The 22,459-nt window shown below is 38.1% G+C and overlaps 1 protein-coding gene across 3 annotated transcripts in view; it reads right to left on the reverse strand.

Moving 5' to 3' along the window:
• Nucleotides 1–22,459, reverse strand: part of grb14 (growth factor receptor-bound protein 14) — an 82,443-nt gene that overhangs the window by 11,145 nt on the left and 48,839 nt on the right. The window contains exons 1-5 of one of the 3 annotated variants that reach the window (XM_055216015.2): nucleotides 22,347–22,459; nucleotides 11,015–11,171; nucleotides 5,926–6,047; nucleotides 4,839–4,913; nucleotides 3,845–3,982 (exon numbers count right to left, since the gene is read on the reverse strand). The exon at nucleotides 22,347–22,459 is cut by the window's right edge and continues 168 nt beyond it. In XM_055216015.2, coding sequence (XP_055071990.1) covers nucleotides 3,845–3,982; nucleotides 4,839–4,913; nucleotides 5,926–6,047; nucleotides 11,015–11,171; nucleotides 22,347–22,409 — 555 coding nt within the window. In that variant the 5' untranslated portion in view covers nucleotides 22,410–22,459. Of the gene's footprint in view, nucleotides 1–3,844; nucleotides 3,983–4,838; nucleotides 4,914–5,925; nucleotides 6,048–11,014; nucleotides 11,172–11,573; nucleotides 12,061–22,346 lie in introns of those variants that run through there. The other 2 variants (XM_055216014.2, XM_055216013.2) reach the window with 2 other exon arrangements.

The raw sequence follows: 22,459 nt of genomic DNA on the forward strand, positions 1-22,459 counted from the left end.
TTTTCTGTGAGGGTTACGTTATACACGTCTATAGAATGTCCCCATAAAATATTAAAACACAATCTGTGTGTGGGGCATGGGTGTGCAAGGGGTGTCTGAGTGTGCAAGGGTGTGTGTGTGTGTGTGGTTGTGTAAGAGGTTTGTGAGTCTGAGTGTGCGAGAGGTGTGCTAGTGTGCAAGAGGTGTGCAAGTGTGTAAGACGTATGTGTATGTGCAAGGGGTGTGAATGTGTGACAGGTGTTGCGAGGGGTATGTGAGTGTGTGTGGTGTGTTAGTGTTTGTGGGGCATAAGTCTGTAATGGGTGTGTGCGAGAGGTGTGCAAGGGGTGTGTGAGTGTGCAAGAGGTTTGTGAGTGTGCAAGGGGTGTGAATGTGTGACAGGTGTTGCAAGGGGTATGTGAGTGTGTGTGTGGTGTGCACCAGTTGTGACTAACTGTTTGTGGGGCATGAGTGTGCGATGGGTGCATGTGGTGTGTGCGTGTGGTGTGCATCAGTTGGGGGAGTGTGTGTGACACTGTTTGCAGGGTGCAAGGGGCGTGCGTCGCATTCCATCTGAGCGTGAGCCTGAGTCTCAGCATTAAGCCTGTGGTGTAGCATGGGATGAATTCAAACATGAGAGCTATGCATGGCATCTGTCAGACCATCAGGACAGAAGAGACACGCGTGGAATTTGTAATGTAATATAGAGAATGTGTGACCATTTACAAGAGACCTGAGCAGGGTGAGGAGGAGAGACTAACCTAGAGTCTCAGAAGAATCTGAAGAGAAATGTTTGACTTCACATTCAGATTATGCAAGCATTTCATTTAAAAACCTTTTTTGTTTTGATATTTGAAATGATTTCTTCTAAATCTTCTCAAGTTAAATTGAAATCTATGCAGCAAGATCAAACTACTGTGAATAAGTCTGCTGTCTCCTCCTCCAGACAGAGACAGACACAGTACTGAGTTACAGCAAGGGTGTAATATGCATATCCATGACCTGAAAAACACAGAAACATGCCATAATGGCAGGAACTTTATCTCAACAACCACTAGTAGTGAAGTGAATCGAGAGAAAAACGGAGAGCGACCGAGAAGGAGAGAAAGAGAGATGGGGAAGAAAGAAAAAAACACACAAAGGAAAGCTTTGTTTCACCTTCATACACCTCAGCTCTCTCATTTACGCACTGACAGAGACAAAGAACAAACGTAAACTATACTACTGACTCACAGTCAAGCAGGAATCCTGTAACACCGAAAAATAAAAACCTCTCGACTAGATTAAATTAGATACCACTTTTTCATGTATGATCCCAATGTCAATACCACAACCTTTAGTATCTGTCAATAACGATACCGATCCAATGCCATCGTTATCACCCTTGCAATCAATTAAGCTGCAAATAATACATTTGTTAGCCCTACAAAAAAAATTGTGTGCTTAAACAGAGCTACAGAACTCAAACGTTTTACTGTGCAACAAATGACATAATGAAACATTGTGCAATACTGCTGCTTCATTTTTATTTAAATGTTTCAAACAGACTCTAGTAGCAACATTTTTAGTTAGTCCACACAAAAATTCAAAATTCAATTTAAGGTGTAACTTTGGATAATTTAAAGTGCAACTTTGTGTAAATTCATGTCGCGCTTTACGCCAAGCTGCCATGACAGTTCAGGTCCGTGTTGGTATCGGATCTGATTGTACTCCCCGACTTCTACAATATTCGATCCGGACACTTTGTTTTTGTTAATGTAAGCATGCTTGAGATAAAATATAAACCAGGTGATGTGCAGAAGCCCTGCGTCTGAAATCGCATACTGGACTAAAGTTCCTAGTGGCTCAGTGGGTAGCACTGTTGACTCACAGCAAGAAGGTCCCCGGTTTGAGCCCCGGCTAGGTCAGGTGGCTTTTCTGTGTGGAGTTTGCATGTTCTCCCTGTGTTATTGTGGGTTTACTTCGGGTACTCCGGTTTCCTCCCACAGTTCTTCCCATGAATATAGCCATAGATGATGGAATAGTGTGAAGAATAAATAAAGAAAGATCCGCGTTACTGCTTTCCAACATTTTTGGATATGACGATGCCTCGCTTTCTTCTTTATTAGGTGATTCCTCTCCTGGGGGCTCACGGGATAGTAAAGTGTCCATCGAACGCACACTTCAAAATCTTGCCGGAAATAGTTGGTCATCCAGGTACTTTTCGCCTAATGTTTTTCGAATACTATAAATTCAGACAAACTTACTTGCCTCACCTACTGCTTTTCACCTAATATATATTAGGGAGCAGGCAATTTTGGATGAAGCAAAAGTGTTACTTTGTCAAAATATACAAAAGCGCAACATTATTTGATGTGTATTTAAAGGGACATAGCTTTTTTTTAAATATGCTTATGTTCCAGCTCTCCTACAGTTTGGAATCCATCCAGCTGATCTCCGGATCTAGCGCTAGCATTTTTAGCATAGCTTAGCACAATCCATTGAATCTAATTAGACCATTAGCATCGTGCCTAAAAATATAACCAAAGAGTTTAGATATTTTTCCTATTTAAAACTTGACTCTTCTGTAGTTAAATCATGTACTAAGACTGACGGAAAATTAAAAGTTGTGATTTTCTGGGCAGATATGGTTAGGAACTATACTCTCATTCTGGGGTAATAATCAAGGACTTTGCTGCCATAACATGGCTGCAGCAGGCATAGTGATATTACGCACTCCCGAAAATAGTCCCCTTGGTTATTTTCAATAGCAGTTGACTATTTTCAGGCAGTGTGTAATATCACTACGCCTGCTGCAGCCATGTTACAGCAGCAAAGTCCTTGATTATTACGCCAGTTTGAGAGTAAAGTGCTAACCATCTCTGCCTAGAAAATCACAACTTTTAATTTTCCATCGGTCTTACTACACGATGTAACTACAGAAGAGTCAAGTTTTAAATAGGAAAAATATGGAAAATCTTTGGTTATTTTTGAGCGCGATGCTAATGGTCTAATCAGATTCAATGGATTATGCTAAGCTATGCTAAAAGTGCTAGCGCCAGATCCGGAGATCAGCTGGATGGATTCCAAAACAGTAAAAATCAAATGTTTAACATCAATCAAATGTGCATATTTTCAAAAAAGTGGAATGTCTCTTTAAGATACAGGGAATTTTAAAATAGTGTATCCAATGCAAGAATCAAATTAAATACACCCCTGTACACAACATACAGTAAACGGCACAATTTGGTAAGCTATACAACTAATTCTCCTGTGATAAAACATCTTTTGTTGGACACTGTTGACAAATAAACAAATTTTAAAGAAGTTACTTGGCTATAAGGGCAAAAAGTGCCCATAGCTAAAAAAACACAATTATATCAAAAAAGTAAAGAGTAAGGTCCTCTTATGCCCTGAACAAAACCTCTGTTGTTGTAAAAACAAGAAAGAAAAGGGCATTGCTATCTGGCACAGTATTCTGCAGGTACAGAGCTCACCTGTTGTGTGACTGAAAGGGTTCAGTGCTTGGCATATCAAGAGTGTAACACAAAATCCAGCTTTACCAGTTTTACTGAGCTAAGCCCCATAAAGCCGCACTGTTAGATCTAACAATCACATCTCCAAACATCAGATAAGAAACTTTTATAACTACTTCAGGTCTTCTTCATATTCTGTATAACCTCACAATTCAAGGCACATTTACACGTGCAGTGCAGCTCACCTTTAAGAGATACTAGTAATAAGTAGGAGCAAGTGGTATTGTGAATGATTCAAGTTAATCCCTGCAGACTCTGTGGTGTTGAGATCAGAAGGTAGAAAGTTTTCACCAACTAACTGCATGAATAGACTGCAAATCGCCTGGGTTTACGTGAAGATTTAAACCGACCTTTGATGTCCCCTTGTTGGAGAAGTACAATCCTGATCTTCTTAGCACAAAGTAAAACTTCTTCCAGGACTTCCTGCCGTGCTCTTTGGCGTGGAGGAACCCGTGGATCTCAGGACAGGAGCTGGAACTGAGAAACGTCTGCAGGTGGAGAGTCACAAACGCCACATCCAGAGGTTATTTGACAAATCAAAGGAACTCAATCATTTTGTTTTCATAGAGTTCAGGTTCTGTATTGAATCAGTCCAGGGTAGTTGAATATATATATATATATATATAGTACCCAATCTGCTTCCTGGCCCAAATTTTTTTTTTAAAGGGATAGTTCGGCCAAAAACGATATTAAACCCATGATTTACTCATCCCCAAGCTGTCCGAGTTGCATATGTCCATCGTTTTTCACACAAACACATTTTCGGATATTTTAGAAAATATTTTAGATATTTCTGTTCATTAAATGTAATGTTGCAGGGTCCAGCAATAGTCCACGACCTTCAAGTCCAAAAAAGTGCGTCCATCCTTCACAAATTAAATCCAAACGGCTCCAGGATGATAAACAAAGGTCTTCTGTGGGTAATCCGTGGGGTGTTGTTGTAGAAATATCCATATTTAAAATGTTATTAACTTTATAAACTACCTTCCGGTAGCGCCGCCATCTTAGACTCAGGAGAGAGTATTAGCGTAGTGTACGCACTTTTCTTAGTGACGTATGACAAATTCGGAGGGCGGGGGCACAGAGCAGCAGCAGAGAAACTCTGTACGCTGCGTAAGCTCTCATCCTGAATGCGCATCACTCCAAAATGGCGGCGCTACCGGAAGGTAGTTTATAATGTTAATAACATTTTAAATATGGATATTTCTACCGCACGGATTCACCAAAAATGTGTCTTTTTTATAAAACGCTGGCGAGGAAAGAGTCAAGCAAACTGAAATATAGGCCAGTGAAAAATACTTCATATACATCTTTAATGATAATAATCAATAAAAGGTTTGTCACCTGGATTAGTTGTGAGTGGTTCATGATTCCATTGGTTTCACTTGATATAGACACCATGTGCTCGGGAAAAAAATCCTGTAATGACCCAAACATAATCATCACACACAAAACAACACTGTACATTTTATAGATGTTATAATAGTTCACCCAAAAATAAATGACCCCATGTTATATTCAACCTCAAACCATCCAATTTTTAAAGCTCCAAAAGCGCATCTATCAAAAACTGATCCATACAGCAGTGTTGGGGGTAACGCATTACAAGTAACGTGCATTATGTAATAATATTACTTTCTAAAGTAACAACTAAAGTAAAGCATTACTTTATACATGTACACATTAATATTTGAGTTACTTTTAAAAAAAAATAATGTTACTTTTCACATGAATTATTTCTATGTACTAAATTAAACTGAACGTAGTCACTCTATGTGTGTGAACCTGAGCGGGAATAGTTTAAATCAGAAACGGAGATGGCAGGCAAGAGCTTGACATAGTTTCGTATACGTCATCCGGACCCCTTGACGTTATGACGTATTACGCGAGGTCGCGCTGGCACTCACAGGACCGGACAAAGAAGATAAGTTGTGATTTAAAAGTGCTTTTATTTATTTAATCGTTTCGCTAGATAAGATCCTTATGCCTCGTTTGAGATCGTTTAGAGTCCTTTGAAACTGCAATTTTAAACTGCATTATATCTGTTATGTGTTGGGGTCCATTAAAGTCCATTAAAATGAGAAAAATCCTGCAATGTATTTCTCAAAAAACATAATTTTTCTCGACTGAACAAAGAAAGACATCAACATTTTGGATGACATGGTGGTGAGTGAAAAAAGAAAATGCACTAATCCTTTAAGTAATGCTGTAAGTTTGTTAGCTCTGGCAATAAACCAAATGATTTAATGATCTGTACTTGATTATTTAAGAATTACCTAATTACAAACCAGTAGAATCAAAAATCTACTTGTGTAGCAGTCTGTGCTTCACTTTAATCATGTTGAATAAGATTGGGTGCTTGGCTAAAGCTCTGTTCCACTGCAAAATCAATTATTCATGATCAGGACAGCAAACACAGATTCACACTCACAAGAGGTTTTTTGAAGAACTCATATTTGGCATAATTCTTCCTGAAGTACAGACAGCAGTGAGAGTCCATTCCCCAACTCGACTGGACCTCCATAACAGACTCATGATCTTCTATGGTTCTCTCTGGAAACAAGCAGAAAAGTCAGTATATTCACATGACTTATTTACACACTGCAAAAAATGACTTTCTTACTTAGTATTTTTGTCTTGTTTTCAGTACAAATATCAAAAACTTCTTTAACTCAATTTAAGTCTTTCCCCGCCATTGACGAGTTATCTCGTCAATTAAGAGAAAACATTTCCCTACCAATGACGCTTTCCTGTTGAGATTTTACGGTAATCTGTAATTCTGCTATTATCCACTAGATGTCCAATGAATAAAAAACTGTAGCAAAAACTAATTTAACAACATTTTAAACTATCGTTGCACCCCTAGTGAACAGAAGGCAGGAACATTGCATTAAAGCTATGTAGACACCTGCAGCGACTAGCAATGCAATCTCATTCATTTCAAAGGAAGCTTGACGATTTCCAGCAACATGAGTGACAGTGACCACTGGCGACAGGAAGTGGGCGTGTCCAGCTACACAACAAAATTGAGAACAGTACAAATATATGCAAATGATGAGCGACTTTTGTGAGTGACGACCAATGAGAGTAAAGCAGTGGAGTTCACGTCATCCGTCTTTTGTCATTTACTGAGGGGACAGTTACTCGTTTTTTTATTGGTGTAACTAGGACATTCAGAATTGGGAATGCCTCCTAACGACCTCATTAAAAGAGATGGCCGTCACACAGCTACGAAGTCGCTGGTGGTGTGCAAGCACAGTAAGGGGTATGTGGTAATGATGACGCACTACGAAAAACTATGACTTTTGGATCATGCACTATAAAACCAGGAAAGTGCATTTAAAAAAAAAAACTTTATGATCTGAATTTTTAAAGTGTTATATATTCTTCAAACAACTTCATATGGCACAAAATGTTCTGAATTCCAGGACAGGCCTTCCTTCTGTTTAATAATAAACAACACTTTATGTGAATTATCATCATAGCTCATAAAATAAAGAAATAGGTCATGAAAGGTTATGGGTTGCAGTGTTTTTACCAAATAAAGGCCTCGTAAATTATGGCCTCGTAAACACTGCAGCTAAATTTGGTTGTCACTTCACTGTTTAATACTTAATCCTTTTCTGAACACACACAGTTCAGTCATTTACAGGAGTGACAACCGCATTCTACAACCAAATTAACTCACCCAAAATGCAGGTAGTGACAAAGACATTACCAAAACTCTGCATAGTCTGTACATAACCAAACTGAACAACTAGTAGTTTACAAAGTACTTAAACGTGCATTATGGACATAACAGGTCTCTTTTATGAAAAAGTCTTCTGTATGCGCTGTGCAGAAAATGCACGTTTGCTGACTAATGTTGCCAGATCTTGCACGAAAAAACACAGAACAATAACAAACCAAAATAAATCAAAATGCTCAAAATATTGAGACCGGCACCTTCACACTTTAATAACACCAATAACCTGATCGCTTTGTGAGCCAAAAAGCCCCAATGGTATGCAAGAAAAGACGAGGACCTGGCAACACTGCAAGACATTGCTCTGTAAAACAGCCTCACAAATGCGTACAACACACAACACCAAGGCAGTGTTTTTTTTTTTTTTGCAAAACATAACTCTGTAATATTATTATGGTCAATGCATTTGGGACGGCAAAACATTGCTGTTTCAATCATCGCATTTTGAAAGTGAGTCTTATTCCATACACGCATGGAACGATCATTTAGGGGATTCACTCCCGCATTAAAATGCAGTTGTCCTTCCTGTAAGTTTGCAGTGTGTAAGGCCTGTGACAAACAGGTCACTGATGTTCAATAAATAGTTAGATTTATTATTAATATATTATTCTACTGCAAAGTGTTTTTATATTACAGAGCTTTATTATGCGCCTCATCTACTCAGAATTCACAGTAGTGTTTTATAATATTCAACTTTACTGTGTTTGTTTCAGCTCAGAGGTTTACAGTCTCACAGCAGCGTGGGCTTGACAGATGAATTATTAACACATTTTGCTAAAACGATGCCTTGATAATGAGCAACCTTTAATAATAATGAGACTGATGTGTAGGGCGCTGGTTATTTAATTTCACCGTTAAGTAATATTTAGCTACTGCGATCTTAAAAACTATTTAATGACTTTATAGAAAGCATCTGTTTAAAAGCAGCCATCTGGAAGAGTCAGACATTCTCATAATGATTCTTCATTAAAAGACAATAAATGTTCAGACTGTGATTATGTTGTTTGCATTAGTTATGATCTCTCTTTTAGTTTTTACATTAGCAAAATTGCATTGCAAAAAAAGTTGTTTCTGAGTGGTTGCCAGCCTTAAAGGCAGGGTATCTGATTTGATCCAGAAACATTTATAGTTATACTGGTTAAAAGTCTCCTCACATCCTGAGAGCAGTCACTATGTTAAGTTGTTTAAATGTATTGAACTCAGGCCGAACGCAATAACTGGACGCATTCAATTTTTGCCCCTTATCTGTGAATGTGTTTTGCATGTCACTGTGCACCCTGTTCACACAGACACCATACATCATCGGCGTGTTCACGTGTCCTCACGTCCTGTCTGTAAACAGAAGGAGAATGGAAAACATTTTTCGGCTGAATTGACAACCAGCACAGGAGCCATAAAACAAAAGACATATTTTAAAACAACAACAGCAAAAACTGTCTGGATCAGCAAAGAGCAAAAACCCAAATTAACATCGGTAACTTTACTGCTTTACCACCAGATGCAAACAGCTGCAGAAGGGTCTGAAAGGGTCGTTGCAATGTTTATTTTGGTAAGGTATGTATACGACATGATTGTATTTAGATGGATTCAGATATTCTACTTTGATGAAACATTGTGTTGCTTATATAGTTTGTGGTTTTTTTTTGCAGAAAACACCCTTTATATCAGTCTATTAACTCTATACGCAGGACTAGGGCTGATTAGAGTCACAGTAATCGGACAAAGTTAATATTTTTATGAGTCTTTAAACAATAACCATTATAATACATACTATAATGAACTAAAATCAATCAGTAAAGCCCTAATGTAAAGTCTATACTATATGTATTAATGCAGTCTTTATTCATAAAGTAGAGGAGAGAGGGGGACACAAAGTAACACTTTTTGGCTTTGGCTCTATCATTAAAAAAATATTTAAGTTAGATTAATAGTTTTTTTACATAATCAACACACATGTCTCTGCTACAAATGAACACTTAAAGTTTGTTTGCAGGACCTACCGATATCGTACAATTACACCAAAAGTGACAGGTGTGCAAACGTTACCCCATAGGTGGGGTTCATTGTAACAAAAATTCTGTATAAGGTGGATATTGTTTTTATACCTGCCTATAACAGATAGATATCCACACATTCATCCATCCATCATCCTTCATCTAACCATCTTTGTATTATGCAGCAATGCATCAATAGATTTTTTTTGAAAGGGCTGCACAATTTAGACAAAAAAAATCATAATTGTGAGTTATTTCCCCTGATATTGTATTAACAGGTATCATTTTGATGAATAGTATTTAGATTGTTTTCATTTCATTATCATTGTATACCTGAGGCTTCATTGTAATGCAGACCAGCCACCGTAGAGGCGTCAAGCACGAGTGATTTCAGTGTTAAGTCAATGTGAAGACGCGTTGACGGGCGTCTGGAGGTCTCGCAGCGGGAATGAGGCGTTTAGTGCGGCGCGTTACACGCGATTCCACCTCATTTGTGCGTCTAGTTCACACGAATGGCACGAATTAAGCGTTGCCGCAGCAAACACGCAAGTTACATTTTTTTACTTTGGCGGATAAACGCGCCGCGTTGCAGTGACGTGATTACAGAAAGCAAGTGAAGTCGCAGAAGCCACTCCCCCATGACGCAAATTTCCACGTGAATGTCTCGATGACTACAATTTCACACGTGGCTTTTACACGTGAATGAAGCGAGTAAACTCAAAATGTTAAAGCAGCAAACTAGACGCAGTAGACGTGATTTTGACGCCTCAAACGCGGCTGGTGTGATCCCACGGTAACACTCTGTGACAACTAACCCCGCTGTGTAAAAATGTTTTCAATCCCAGCTATCAGTTACTAGGAGTTGCTGACATGTTTCAAAATGCTTTTATGTTTTAGGTAACAAGACAGTGATTGTGACTTACACACACAACTTAGAAATCAAAAAAAAAAACACAAGATAAAGAAATTTACTTTCATGTCTCCAAAACACTGTTTGTTCAATATATTAACCAAAACACATCAAAACTTTTCACAAATTCACAGGAGATCTTCTGACAGTAAGAGAAAAAAACTAAAGCACAGATTGCTCGGCCCTGTAGAAATATATAAAGTAGCCGTTTTACAATTAACCCCGCATTAGTTTGTGTTACGCTTACCCGTATTGATTTAAAGTAATGTTTTTGCCAGTTTACAGGATATCTTTAGTTTGAGATACAAAAGCACGCAAGTCAAAATAAATACACGCAAGTCAAACGTAAAACAGCTTATGATGAAAGTAAAATTCAAAGGGTTTTCCTCCCTGTTTGAAAATATAATTTATCCCGCTGGGAAAAAATACAGACATATTACCAAAATTCGAAATATCGCCCAGCCCTATCCTTTCTGGAGTTTGGCAGTATTTACCATCATCCACTTTTGTTGAATAAAAAAGAAACATTTCACATTTGTTTACAGCAGAAAGAAATGAATATGAGACTGAAAGTATATGAGGCAAGTAAATGATAAAGTTAACATCTATCAGACACTTATCCAAAGCAACTTACAGTCCATTTAAAGTATAGATTTTTGTATCAGTACGGAGGTTCCCTAGAAATCAAACCAACAATTTTGTGCAACGCAATGCTTTACAAACTGAGCCACAGCGACCCTCCTTTATGCTTTTAATATTCTCAAAAGTCGTCAGTTCAAAACATTCATCTGCCTTTCTACAGTAGGTGGACCAATGCTCACTTTTTTCTATTTGTTCATACGCCCGATGAATCAGAAAGCGTGAGGCTTACCGATGCCCAGATGTGGGATCTGTTCAAACAGAGTCCAGCTGTGGTCATCGACGCAGTGGTTCTTCAGGATGAAGAGCTGGCATATATCCCGGGCGGTGATGTCACTGGGAACCTCAACAGCCCGACTGGTGTTATCTTCACTGTAGACTTTGATTACCTGCAACGAAACGAGCAAATCAAACCAGGACATTCAAAACATTCAGTGGTTTGCTTTCAGTTTTCGATGACAATCTTGATAAGTTCAAACACAAGCTAATCTGTCTTTTACTTTTGCCGTCCCGTGAGAAAGCACATTTCAGTTCATGTCCTGTATACGTTACACGTTCATTTAAAGTGGGAACAGTCTGTGCTGAGGGAGCTCATGAATGTTGCCTTTCACAAACGTTGTACAGTAGTTCCCTGCCGCGTCTCATATCCAGCAAACCTACAGATCAGCCGACGAAATAGCTTGTATCTCTAAATCAGAGCTCAGATTTTTCCTAAATGATCTTACGGAGAAACCAAACAGCATTTTAAACCTATCTATGTCTCACGAACATATGCAGAAAGAAGTACTTACCCCTGTGTTTGGCGACGGACAGGGTTGAGATTTTGGACCATCTCTGCAGCTTATGTAGGGCTGAGTGCACAACATTTTTTAAGAGTTGACTGCAAATGTAAACGCAAGTATCTGTGAGTGGAGCGACTGTCTTGCTTTATCTATCTATCTGTCCTCTCTCTCTCTCTCTCTCTCTTTCTCTCTCTCTCTCTTCCTGCAGCCAAGCTGAAATGAGGTAATTACAAGGAGCACGCTCAGTTGCAGCCTCCACTGCTGCATGTCACCATGGTTCTGTCCAATCACCTGCTACCGTTTATCCAGCGGGGGTGAGTCCCGCTCCGTCTGCCCCCGCCCCGCTAACACACACACACACCAGAGGAGAGGGGGGTGGGGAGGAAAAAGTCACAAGTTTTGCTGTTCACACATGCATGTGCAATTCTGCATCAATCCCAGCATGCAATTAGAAAACTGGTGCACAAGGTGAGCGCAGGATGATACATTTTCCTATCATGTGTCCTAATTTTGGGATAAAAACTTAAAGGATTAGTCCATTTTCTTAGAGAGGTCCAGATGGTTTGCTCACCACCATGTCATCCGGGATGTTGATGTCTTTCTTTGTTCGGTCGAGAAGAAGTTGTGTTTTTTGAAAAAAAGAAGTCCAGGATTTTTCTCATTTTAATGAACTTTAATGGACAACAACAAGTAACAGTTTTAATGCAGTTTCAACTGAGTTTCAAAGAACTCTAAATGATCCCAAACGAGGCATAAGGGTCTTATCTAGCGAAAGGAAAAATAAAAAATATGCACTTTTAAAGTACAACTTCTCGTCTATCTTTGGTTCTGTGATGCGCCAGCGCGACCTCCCGTAATACGTCATCACATCAAGAGGTCACGGATGACGTATGCGAAACTACGACCCAGTGTTTACAAGTGTGGAGAAAGAGGACCGTTCCGTCACACAGCCGGAGAAAATACGAGAAGTTGTGGTTTAAAAGTGCAAATCTTTCTTTTAAAAAATGACAATCGTTTCGCTGGATAAGACCCTTATGCCTCGTTTGGGATGGTTTAGAGTTCTTTGAAACTCAGTTGAAACTGCAACTATTATGAAAATTTTGGATGACATGGTGGTGAGTAAATTATCTGGATTTTTGTTTTAAGAAAATGGACTAATCCTTTAACTCCTAAAGATGGACAATTTGTCATTTAGCACAACATTACGGTTAATTGAATAATATAATATGAATAAAAATGTCATAATTTACTTACTCAAACCTGACTTTCACTGACTAAAAGTTAAATTTTCATGACCTATGTCTGAGATGCCATTAGCCTGTTAATGTAGTGTACATTGTGAATTTATATTTTTTTCCTTAAATGCATGAATTGAACAATACAATGCCAATAATTGGTGTTTGGATTGTAGTCTCACATGAAATCAGTGGCTTGGACCCGGAAATGGCATTCCTTACGTCACAACTAAAATTACAAGTTTATAAATGCAAACTAATCCCTGATTTTCAATGACTTGGACAAAAAATATATATAACATTCAATGACATTCAATGTCTGGAATACGTTTTTCAAAATTTCAGGATATTCCAGAAATTCCATGACCAATGCAAACCCTAAAAATGAACTAAAATAAATCTGAAATAAAATACATTTAACTTTAATAGCAATACTAGTGTGAAACTGACTGTAAATGACAAGAGCTCATAGCTAATTTACTAAACATTAAACAAATATTAACATGAAAACTAAAAATATGAAAATAAAGGTCATTCAAAATATTAATTAAAACTACAATGAAACTAAAATGAAAAATAAATTAACTATTGTATGCTGCTAAAAATGTATTTTATTAAGCGTAAAGACAAAAACCCTGGGTTAAACTCTATTCAGAAATAAAAACATATTAACAATTATATATACAGTCAAAACTTTTTTCTAGAAATATAATTTTGGTAATTAATACTTTTTTTGGCTTTTCCTATGTCCTCAATGTCACTTTCCATCCTTAAGCTTTCTGTAATATCTCTTTAACTTAAAAAAAGCAATGACATCATCATTATGAAGTGATATCATTTAGGGTGGGAAAAGACATCGAAAACCATCAGGAATTATTAGCAACAAATGTAAATATTTCTAATTTTGTGTTAATATGTATTTCATTTATCTCACACATTGTAATTCTATTTGTTAAAATTATATAACATTTAGTTTGACAGCCATTTATGATATGTTAGCTACTGTAACTTGTATTCTTTCCTTGAAAAATGGCTGACATTAGCTGTGTTTTATAAAATTCTCTTGCCAAATAATCAAGTAATAATTAATGAAGCTGAAGTACTGGAGTTTAACCAGAGCATAATTTGTGTAGTTATATAACCTTTCATGACAATACTTAGTTGCACCACTCAAAAATTGCAAGGTTCACAAGCTACAGCAGAACTGAGAGAGAGAGAGAGAGAGAGACTGTCACACTTGTGTGTATTTGTGAAAGGCAGATTGTTAGGGAGGACTCGCCCCGGCCCTCTTTCAGTAAGAAAAGGAGGTCAGTGCTCCCCAGCAGGGCCGGGGTTAGCAATCCTTTCAACCAATCACAGCCTCCCATGGTGACATCATCTTGAAATGAGGTAAACGATCTACTGTTTAATCAGTTGGAGAGACCTACAAGACACAAAAAGGCAGCGTGCAGGAGGATAAGACTTTGTGCTATAAATCTCTCTGACAAGCATTTACAAGGCCTAACCTGATAAAGTAACAAGGTAATAAAACAAGCACGATTCCTGCTACACCCTTATCAGAGTAAATATAAACAGTCCATACAAGTAAATCAGTAACAGAAAAGTTAAAAAGTCTCCATTTACACCACAGTACAGCAGGAAATGTCTTATGAAAAAATGTTAAAAATGCCCTGGACTGGGATATCAGTTCAGTCTCACAAGTATCCAGGTCATCTCAACCACAACAAACTTCAAAAGCACTTGCAATCCTTTTTGTTTTTCTCTTCTAAGTTAAATGTACTACACACAGTATGGACATCTACTGTCATAACACAAACTGTGAAGCAGTTTTAGTCTATATTATCTTATATCCGCCAAATCTTACATGGGTCAAAGCTTTATATCAAACACTATTTAACAAAGTCAATGCACACTGTAAATATTTTTGCACTTAATTTTTGCACAACTGACTAGTGACGACTTGCTATAACTTATAAAATAAATAATATTTTAGGCATAACTAAAGCAAATGCAACTTTTTTTTTTAAGTTACAGCAATTCATCACTTGTCAAGACAGTTGAAATGACTTGTAAATCCTAGCTGATTAAACTTGAAAATGTAAGTGTAAAATGATTTTTTACATTGCAGACTTAAAATTCACAAAGGATCACTTAATTTATATCGTTCAGGCAATAATATAAAAATAATTATTTCATACGTTAAAAAGCATCAGGTCCTGTCTGTCACATCCAGATGCACATTGTAAGAAATGCATGAAGTTAAAACAACTTGGTTTTCCCAGTCAATTCAACCTACTATTTTAAGTTTTAACTTGTGATAAGTATGAGAATGTAAAGATAAGGATAGAAGAGATATTAGGAAGTGAGGCGTTGGCAGAAGAGATGGGTTTTAGTCGATTCTTTAAGACTGCTACAGAGTCAGCAGATCTTGTCACAACCGGTAGGTCATTCCACAGATGAGAAACAGAACCTGAAAGGTTTATGCAATAGTGATTGTTTGCCTTTTTGGGATGGCACCACAAGCGGTCGACTCTTGCCACAGCATTTTGGATCATCTGTAGGGGCTTGGTTGTGCAGGCTGGGAGTTTGGCCAGTAACGCATTGCAATAGTCCAGTCTGGACAGGACAAGAGCCTGGACTAGGACTTGTGTAGCATGCTCAGATAGGAAAGGTATAATTTTCCTAATGTTGTAGAGGATAAATCTACAAGAGCGGGTGGCAACATGCTTTGTAAAACTGAGCTGATCATCAATGACCACTCCCAGGTTTCTGGCTGTCCTGGAAGGCGTAATGGTCGAAGAACCTAGTTGAACGGAAAGCTTGTGATGAATCTTAGGGTTAGACGATATGACAAGCAGTTTGTCTTAGCAAGGTTCAGCTGGAGATGATAATCCTTCATCCAGATTGAGATGTCACTCAGGCATGCTGAGATGCGGGCAAAAACCATGGGATCGTCAGACTGGAACGGCAAGTGGAGTTGGGTGTCTTCCGCACATCAGTGGTAAGAAAAGCCATATTTTCGAATGACAGAACCCAAGGATGTCAAGTATATAGAAAAGAGCAGTGGTCCGAGCAGTGAGCCTTGAGGTACCCCGGTACTGAGAGATGGGGTTCGGCGACATTACATCTCCAGGATACTCTAAATGACCTACATGTCCACAGTACCACATTAGCACCAGCATTTCAAGGTATACATTTTTATCAGTAGATGTATGCGTGTTACCTGACCTTTTGCGCAGCTAACTTAATGCTCTACCACAGGAGCTTGTTTAATGAACAGATACAAATTCATGTGACACCTCCTCCACACCTTCTCCTCTAAATGAACTTTCAGTAAATGTTTGTTTGGATTAGTTAAACATAAGGTCAAGGCTATCAGGTACAGATTTGTGATTCGTCTTGTGATAACCCCCAGTTTTAAGGACACAGTTGAAAGAAGAAGGTGCATGATGTGGCCATAAGAGAGAAAAACCTGAAGTCTCTTAAATGTCTCAAATATTTATTCTAGACAGAACTGAGAAGTAGAAAAGAAAGCAAATGCCCTCAAACTAAGATTTCTCTTGTGCGAAAATGACCCCGGTGATCAAATGTGTGTCATCTCGATAATACAAAAGATTTCAACAATGACTCAATATTTTCAACAACATCTCAATATTCTCAAGCACAGAACTCATTTCAACAAACTTTTCTCATCAAATTTGTCTAAGACTGAATGATCTGAGCCATGCCATTTGGGAACTTATAGCAGAGCACAGATGACAACCTGTTTGCTCGAGACCATGAAGGTAAAGCTAATCTTTACATTATAGCGATGACACTGGTAGTGACGATTCTCTCAGACCAATCAGTGAACTACATTGGGTTTTTTTGCATCACGTTTTGGTATTAGCTCAGGTCACTTGGAACCCCGACCGAGGTTGTACTAAAAAAGTACTCCTTACTGCACCCAGTGGAAAACCAAACCATGGGGTACTATGCAATGGAAAAGCGCCATAAGGTACCAATGTTTACCTTAGAGGTACCAGAATGCACAAAAGTGTACTTTTTGAAAAGGTACCGCACAGCGACAACTTTTGTACCTTCATGTGTCTTTGTATAAATTGTAGAAGGATCTGAAGGACATTAATTTTATAGATATTACAAACATTTATGGTGCTTTTATAATAGGCTGACTTTTTTATAACAATACAGTAACAACCACGAGTAACGCACAGTATCGAATTCGGATCGGCCCCGTTAGTCCGATACCCGATCCAGCAAAACAATCACAAGTATTGGACCAGTCCACCCCTATGTATTATTGCATCATGTTTTAGCCTGATTACCTTACAGTAATTCATACATATACTACGGTCTAAACTTTAAAGCAATGCAAGGCATGCATACATGCACAGTTTGTACCTTAACAATTCATGTTTGTCTTACGGTCTCTCAACACCATTTCACCAGTAATGCTGAATATCAACATCAAACTTTTAAACTACACTATTTGGCATTCCACATCCAGAACACTTTGCACTGCATAAGACCAACACACACACACACACACACACACACACACACACACACACACACACACACACACACACACAGAGTTCATCTCTTTTACTTATTACATATACCAGACCCCAAGAGTACAAACCTAAACCTAAAGTGTCTGTCAGCAAAAGTCTCTCTGATGGCCTGTGGTTTCACTTTGTGCTGTCAACTCACAATAAAACTGAGAAACGGTTTGAATGGTTTTCACAGCTGTAAAATGGAAATGAGATCAGTAAAACTACTAATACAATTAATGACAGATTTATAGACGCTGTCACCATCAGGTCATAAAACACAAGCCTATCTTTAGAAATGCTTTTGGGATTCGTTCTGGGCAAAGAAGATCCAGCACAACTCAGCCTTTAAGTCCTCATGAAATGACAGGGTATACAAAAGAAATTTTGGACGGCATTTTATATAGATTTTTCCTCTATTTGTCCTCATCTTATCACAAGAATGTTAACTGTAAGACTGACATCTGATGCAACAAAATAAAAGGTAAAGGTACATTAGGTGTGTAATTTAGAAGCCCATCAACTTACACATCAGCTAAACTATTAAATGTATATTCTTCTGAATGTAAGTCAATATGCATATAAACAATAGTCAACATTCAGAATTAAAACTATTTCACTTCCACTATTATTCCATAATTGGTTCCCGCAGGTAAATATGATTTTGTGTTGGCGTTCATGTGCGATCCTTTGGTAAACACGATCATGACTCGAAGTCACAAGACTCTTTAGCTCAAGGACGGGAACGCAAAGATCCGCTCACCAGCCTGAGTAAACCTTGAACCGCTTCACCACAGCTGCAGGACGACCAAAACACTGAAACACTTCACTTCTACCGCACATCATCTCATAGGTCTCGATCAATTCCCATTTCACTTTCATAATCTGACATATCTCCTAGTGAAATAGGATTTTTTTTGTCAATACAAGAGCTCACATTGATGTCAGCTGAGAAGTCGTCCAATATTAAATGTGCTCTCAGTTTGTGACAGTGACACCACAATGTCACAATGTCAAAAATGTGTTATTAACCCCCCAGCAAATTTGAATGATTAAAAAGCACTAAATAAATAAAATAAGTAAAAAAATGGCTTTTTCTAAAAACGCTGGGGGGGTGTCCACAATCGGCGCTGAAACCACACCCACTTGCAGTATTTAAATTTTTAAATACCGCTACAACTTGAATGGATGTCGTGATTGTGTTAGGGGCGGGGCCATGCTCGGTGGCTTCAGTGCATCATCGAGCTACCGTGTTAGCCCCACCCAAATAATCCTGAACATCAAAATGTGAACAAAAATTCAGTACTACATAGTTTACAGTCTTTGTAGCGTGTTTCAGCAATACATTATTACCATTACAAACTATTCTCTGAAATAACTTTACACGGACTTTAAGCATAATTTTTTTTCATCTTTGGAAAGTTTATTTACAAAAAGATATTCTGTTCAATCCAAGAGTTGCTTTCCAAAACGAGAAGCCATCCTGTAACACAACCATGTATAAAAGTCTGTGCGCAGATTAAAAAGAACTGACAAAAAAACTAAATGAGGATATTATGAACATGCACTGACGAAACATTCAACAAGGATTCTCTTACACAATCATGCAAGGACACAGTTTAACAAATCTCCTTCATTGTATTTGACACATTCACAGCTCTCATACAAATGTTATTTTATCATTGTGTTTTTTTATAAAGCACTTTCAGACGTGTTTTTTTCCAGGAGCTGTCAGATTTGCAGTATTTTCTCCACTGCAACACAGCTAGGCCATTGTTAAACTCATTTCAACAGAGTTTTAGTCTGTCTGACTGAGTGGCGAGTGTGTGTCTTTTTGGCACCGGATACGATGATTACAACACTGATGGGAGATCAGTGAAAGATGTTTTCAGGTGTTCAGAGAGGCTGCAACTCCACTCGACATTAAGCGCAAAAGCGTCTGTTGCTTTGTCTTCATATAAAACAAGATTTATCTGCAATCTTTTAAATCCACTTCCAAATCTGTCATTTGCTACCGCATACAAGAAACACAATACACAGACACCAAACAGTCATGATAAAAATAAAGCTTAAGAGATGAAAATGCATTTATCAAAGCAATGGCAAAATAATCAAGACTACATTTACGTTACACTTATGTGACATACACACCAAACGCAGGTTCAACGATTTACACGAGATGATCACATACAAAGTCAATGCAAAGACGCAATCAGACGCGTCCTCGCAAGGGGCAATGAGAATGATGCGAATTGGGTGGCGCGATTGCCGCAAAAACACGCACTATTTGCCTCAAATGCGTCTTTGCGACTTCAACTCGAGCGAAAAATTTGCATGACACAAGGCTAAATCCCGCGAGTAATCTAGAGCTAGCAACGTGATGCTACGTGTTTGGTGTGTACGTAGCGTTAGCTTTTATCTAAAGCCTGATCTCACTGTTAATATGTACTGTAGTATTAATACGTAACTTCCAAAAAAAAACTGTAACATGGCTACTTTACATACTTATACAGTGCCAAGCAATCTGTGCTTTTGGTCTTTTTCTCTTACTGTCTGAAAATCTTCTGTAAATTTGTGAAAAGTTTTGGTTAAGATATTGAACAAAGAGGACTGAAAGTAAATATGAAGAGCTTGGTTCCAAAACACGAGAAACGCCTTTTTTATTTGTTACCGCCAAAATCAGTACTGTATCTGGTCATTATTAAAAATTAAATGGTTTTCTGTGGCGGGGAAGAAACGTAAGCCATCAAAATCTAATAATTTACATGGGAAGCACTCGGGCGAAGGAAAAATACTGACTGTTGTTTGATAAAAACAACACGACAGCAACAAGCTTCTTTCATGCTAACACATCGACCACAGCAGATCTTATGAAAAACTTTCTATTATTTGAAAAGTCAAGGAAATTCGAGCAGGACCAAAACATTTTACAGCTGCTTGCGGTCAAAAAGGTTGACATCCTAATGCTGCGTTCACACCAGCTGCAGTAGAGGCGTTAAGCGCGAGTGATTTCAATGTTAAGTCAATGTGAAGACACATGGAGGTCTCATGGCGCGAATGAGGTGCTAAGCGCGGTAGACGCGATTCTGCTGTCATTCGCGCGTCTAGTTTGCGCGAATGACGTGAATTGAGTGTTGCCGCGGCAAACGCACAAGTTTAAAAAAATTTACTTTGGCAGAAAAACGTGCAGCGTTATCCAATCAGGAGCTTGCTCTAGTATTGACGTGATTACAGAAAGCGAGCGGAGTCACAGAAGCCCCTCCCATGACGCAAATTTCCGCTTGAATGTTTTGATGACTAGTATTTCATGCGCGAGTGAAGCGAGTAAACTCAAAATGTTCAAGCGGCAAACTAGACGTGGTAGACGCGAATTTGACGCCTCAAGTCGAACCCACGGTAAGGATGACAGCAGCAATGACAGTGTTCCTAATATGACAAAGTGTTTTGATTAATGCCATTAATGTTTATTTTTTTAATCAGTGTATACCACTAGTTAACTAAATGAATATAATATGGCAAAGATGAATGCACATTTATATATTGATTCAATAGATTTAAAGCATTTTGAAAATACAAACTTGTCATGGATTTATTGCATTTTGCAGAAAAAATTATCAGTTTTTATATAAATCTTTGAAAATCAAATTATGGAATTGAATTTTTAATGTTATCATAACCTAAAGATGCTATGTGAAACTTTGTAACAGTCAATAGTGGTTTTCATCTTCTCACTTTCTTGGTATATAAAACACATTTTACCCAAATTTGCCAAAATGTTTTGTTTTTTTTTGGGGGGGGGGGGGGGTTAGGAACCAAACTTTTCATTTCCTCATCTCAGTTTTTTTTCTGAGTTGGGTGTGTAAGTCACCAAATCTATCCTTATATTGTCAGCAACTCCTACCCTACTGAAAAATCCAGCTAAAACCAGCATAAGCTGGTAGCTGGTTTTAGCTGGTTTAAGGTGGTTTATGCTGGTCCTCCCAGCCTGGCAAAGCTGGTCATGCTGGTGGGCCAGCTGGTATTCCAGCATGACCAGCTAAGTCCAGCTAGACCAGCTTAAAATGTGACCAAAACACACCTAGACCAGCTTGCTACACCAGCAAAACAGCTAAAACCAAGCTGGGGACCAGCTAAAACCAGCTCACCAGCTTATGCTGGTCTTAGCTGGATTTTTCAGTAGGGTAGTAACTGATTGCTGGGATTAAAAACATTTTTTACACAGTGGGGTTAGTTGTCACACAATGTTACAATGAAGTATATAATGATAATGAAATGAAATGTAAGTAAATAAAGTAAATGTACGAGTGGTACAATCACACTTTACGTAAATCATGAGATCACGTTGGTATATCAGCATATCAGTATATCGAACCCACAATCGTTTGTGTTTATATATAGTTAAAGTATCCTCACTACAATTTTCTCATAACCTTCATTAAAGCTGCTGGATGAAACACACAGTGATACAAGAAATGTATAAATTAAATGAACTGCAAGTCACTTTAGATCAAAGCATTAGCCACGTGCATAAATGTTTGTTGCTTTTCCTTCACTGTCTGCTTAAAAAAAGATTATATCTGGTGCAAACTAAATTGTCTGAGTTCATGTTAGAAATTAAGTTTTTGTGGATAAATTAAAAACACATAAAAACCTAATTTTACATAAGCTCAAAATGCCTTTGAGATACCAAATTTAAATCAAGTACTTCCACAATGGTAGCCCATGTCACATTAGAAACCCTTACTAAATAAACCCAGATTTTGCAGCTGTCTCTTTTCTTCATAATGTAATTCCAGTGAGGTGAGAATTTAATGAGAAAAATACAGGAAAAATTGAAAAGCAGCCAAAAGTTTCTACCTCATTGCAACTTGCAGCTGCTCCAATGAGAACATATAGTATCTTATTGTTTAAGGTTGCTTAATATGATGACTACATCCCATTACTGACAATCACAAAAAAAACTTATTCATACATTTTGTAAGGCATTTTCGTACCCTTTTCTGTAAGCAGAGAGGTGTAATAGCAGGCAGCGTGACTCTTCTGGCATGGAAATTCATACTGCACTTTTCAAGCTGGATCTCTTGCGTACGTCTTCAGATCCGATGCT

The sequence above is a fragment of the Misgurnus anguillicaudatus genome, chromosome 17 (assembly GCF_027580225.2).
Source record: "Misgurnus anguillicaudatus chromosome 17, ASM2758022v2, whole genome shotgun sequence".
Lineage (NCBI taxonomy): Eukaryota > Metazoa > Chordata > Actinopteri > Cypriniformes > Cobitidae > Misgurnus > Misgurnus anguillicaudatus.